We start from the raw sequence: 3,340 nt of genomic DNA on the forward strand, positions 1-3,340 counted from the left end.
TTTCGGACATCCTTCAAATTTACATACGTACAAATTAAACATTTTTCTATCTCCAAAAAAAAAATTACATACGTAGGAGATATGAATATTCCATGAATTTGAGCAAAACAATTGAATGAAAATTTATATTCACGAGTTGTAATAATAATAATACGATAATGGATGATTTGAATGTCAATACTACATTGAAAATGCCAAAGATGTTTGTAGTTCAAACTACACTTTAAGGTGTTCCTAAATTCTAAAGAAGACATTTAAAATTTAAATCCTACTAGCTCTCTAATTATTAAATCACCCATAAAAAAAATTACATTGTAAAGTAAGCATATTAATTTAGAAATACATGCTATTCATGAATTAAATGGACTAGCTCCATCCGTTGTCTCTAGGATTTTAGTTTTCCTACAAAAAAACAAATAACAAGCAGTACCAATTTCCAGTAGCACAGCAACAGTACCCAATAATGCAAGTATGATAATATAGGCTTCTTTCCAAATTTTTCCTGGCTTCAAAATATGAATCCCCATAAATACATTAATGATACTCAGAATGATTGTTCCATAACCAAAGCAGATATGTATTATATTCCAATATTTCCTGAACTTGAGCTCCTTTGGCCTTAAAAACAAGCCAAACTGAGTTGTTGAAAGACAAAAAATACTAATGCCAATGTATCCATGCGCCTTTTGGCTAAATCCAGATAGTTGAACACCAAGGTTGAGTCCAGTTGTCCAGCCCATTACACCAACAATGTACCCCAAAGATTGACATATAACATGAATATAGAACCATGACGAGTCTGTTGTTTTGAACACCTTTATATACCTCGCTATAACAACTCCTAGAGGCAACATAATACCCCAACCAATGACATTCAAGCCTCCATGAATTTTCTTCATTACCATAAATCTTTCTGGTCCTCTTGTTCCAGTCTTTCCTGATAGAAAACTCAAAGTACCATAGGACCGAAGATTGTCTTTAGAATAACCATGAAAGCTAGGAACATTATCCATAGACATTGAACCTCGTTGCCACACATGATTCACCGCGAAGGCACTGCTATTAAGCATTAACGTGGCAAAAATGGTGATTGAGTTATTTGCATAAATGGCTGAGACACCATAGACAGGAAAACTAAGCTTCCCTTTTTCAAGGATTGATTCACGACTGGTTATAGAAGATGTATAGGCTATTAGTCTCCCATCACTTGATGGGTGTGCAACAAAAGCTTGAGCGCCAATCATACCAATTGAAGTGGGATTGATGGCCCAAGCAATCCAAGTTGAGTAGTTATAAATACCTGATTGGCTAAAAGCAATTTCAGCCTTGTTAGATGATATATTGTAATTCCAATAAAGGACTGAATTTAACACTTCCAAATCTGAGCATGAGGCAAAGTTAGAAAACTCGGACGTAGAAGAACACTGTGCCTTGCATAAAAAGATGGCAGTCGAAAAGAAGACCATGAGGAATAATAATAATTTGTTGAAGAAAATCCTAATCATGACTCGGAAACCAAAACCCAAATGAAAATATGGAGGAAAGATCGTGAAAGAAAAGGAGCACTTGAAAATATTTCTTGAGGGTATGTTTGAAAAAGACAATATCCAACTCCCTCAGTCCCTCTATCTCACACACACGCACACATAATCTCTGTCTCTCTATCTCTCTATATATATGCATGTATATATATAGTGCTTTGGCTCGGTAGTTATTCCTAGAGTATTATTGGCCTGTGTAGAAATTTACTAATTAATTTCATGGTCATTTCCTTTGGCTATTTCTAGTCAACTTATACTCAGACACTGACAGCATAGTTCCAGAGTTTTATTCAATTTTGTGACTTTTTATTTATTTATTGGAGGAATGTTATATATAATTTTTGGACGAAGTACATGTGCTTTTCAAACTAGTCACAGAACGCATATATAGGTCACGTTACTTAGACTACACCTAGGATAGTTTTAATTTTATCCATTGCCACACAATAAGTCAGAGGATTTTCCTAGGTACAGTTTGGAAATAAACTTTTTCATAATGTTTTAGACAGGTTTTTATTACTAAATACTCCTGATTTAGAAGCTTACTAATTCCCTGGTCAATTCCTTTGACTACTCCCATCCTAGTTCTTGGGACTCTTGTAGAGTTTTTGTTCAAAATTTCAAATTGTGAACCGGAAAATTGTTATATATAGGGTTTGCCTAAACTTGTAAATTTTGTTTTTTGGATTGAGAATTATGGTAGAGTCCGGCTCAATCTATTTAGAATTTCAATTTCTTAGGATTGAAGTAGTCCAACTCCAAAGCACGCATGTTTACTAACAAAATTCCCAATCTGATATGTCAATATGTAAGAAGGAAAATGGTAATTCCACAAAAAATTACATAACTTTTGCTACAACTTGTCATACGACGAGTTATGTGTGATAAAGAAAAAGTTGTGGGTCTATACGTTCACCACTTACAACTTGTAACGTGGTGAGTTATTGTAAAAGTTGTGTAATTGTTTGTGGTCCTAGCATTACTCCTGTAAGAAAAAGAAAACATTCTATGTAATCAAAGTATCACAATCAGATACATTGTTGGTTCAACAATAAGTTGGGACTTTTTGACCAGTAATTATTCACTATTCACATCTACTTATGTAAAATTAAAACTATAAACGAACCAAACCGTTCATAAACAGTTTGGGCTTGATTCAATAAAAAGCTCATTCATATTTGTTTGTTTATAAACAAGTTATGCTTGAGCCTTAGGTTTAGACTTGTTTATTAAACAAGTCGAGTTCAAGCAAAAAAAATACTGCTCGTGAACAAGATTGTGAATATTAGGGCTTGATATAAAACAAGTCAAGCTTAGCCTTATTTATAAACCTGGTAAGCTTGATATGTGCCTTTTCTTCTTTTCTTTCTTTTTTTTGGTTGAGGAATTGATATGTGCTTAGTTAATATAAGTCCATTACAAATATTTTAATAATAATGTGGACCACTTGGTACCAATTACGAATTACCATTACCTTTTTTTTTCCTTCCTGTGCATCTACATTGACTAGGCACGCATGGTACCCTTGTGTTATGATATATGTATTTTTAATCTAAGTGGGCTACATGTCCACCAATGATCCCTTTCCTTCCCATCCATTCCCATCAAAACGTTACAAAAAAAGACTAACTTTACATGTAACCAAATTACCAAACCCTCCCACATTACTCACAATTCAGTTTGTTCAAAATTTTTCCTTTTAACCCAGTCACCTTATCATCTTTATTAGAGTCTAAAGGTGTGTTTGGATATCGTTTATTTGCTAAAAACACTGTAGCAAAATAATTTTTAAATGTGTG

The 3,340-nt window shown here is 33.6% G+C and overlaps 1 protein-coding gene across 1 annotated transcript; it reads right to left on the bottom strand.

Annotated features, from left to right (window-relative positions):
- Positions 1–350: 350 nt before the first annotated feature.
- Positions 351–1,466, bottom strand: LOC115956286 (cytochrome b561 and DOMON domain-containing protein At5g47530-like). The gene has a single exon (XM_031074710.1). The coding sequence runs from the start codon at positions 1,464–1,466 to the stop codon at positions 351–353; it is 1,116 nt and encodes a 371-aa protein (XP_030930570.1).
- Between the last annotated feature and the right edge of the window lie 1,874 nt (positions 1,467–3,340).

The sequence above is a fragment of the Quercus lobata genome, chromosome 8 (genome assembly GCF_001633185.2).
Source record: "Quercus lobata isolate SW786 chromosome 8, ValleyOak3.0 Primary Assembly, whole genome shotgun sequence".
Lineage (NCBI taxonomy): Eukaryota > Viridiplantae > Streptophyta > Magnoliopsida > Fagales > Fagaceae > Quercus > Quercus lobata.

What these genes read in the sequence shown, in the direction of transcription:
- LOC115956286 (XM_031074710.1), bottom strand. Translation starts at nt 1,466, where the DNA reads ATGGTCTTCTTTTCGACTGCCATCTTTTTATGCAAGGCACAGTGTTCT.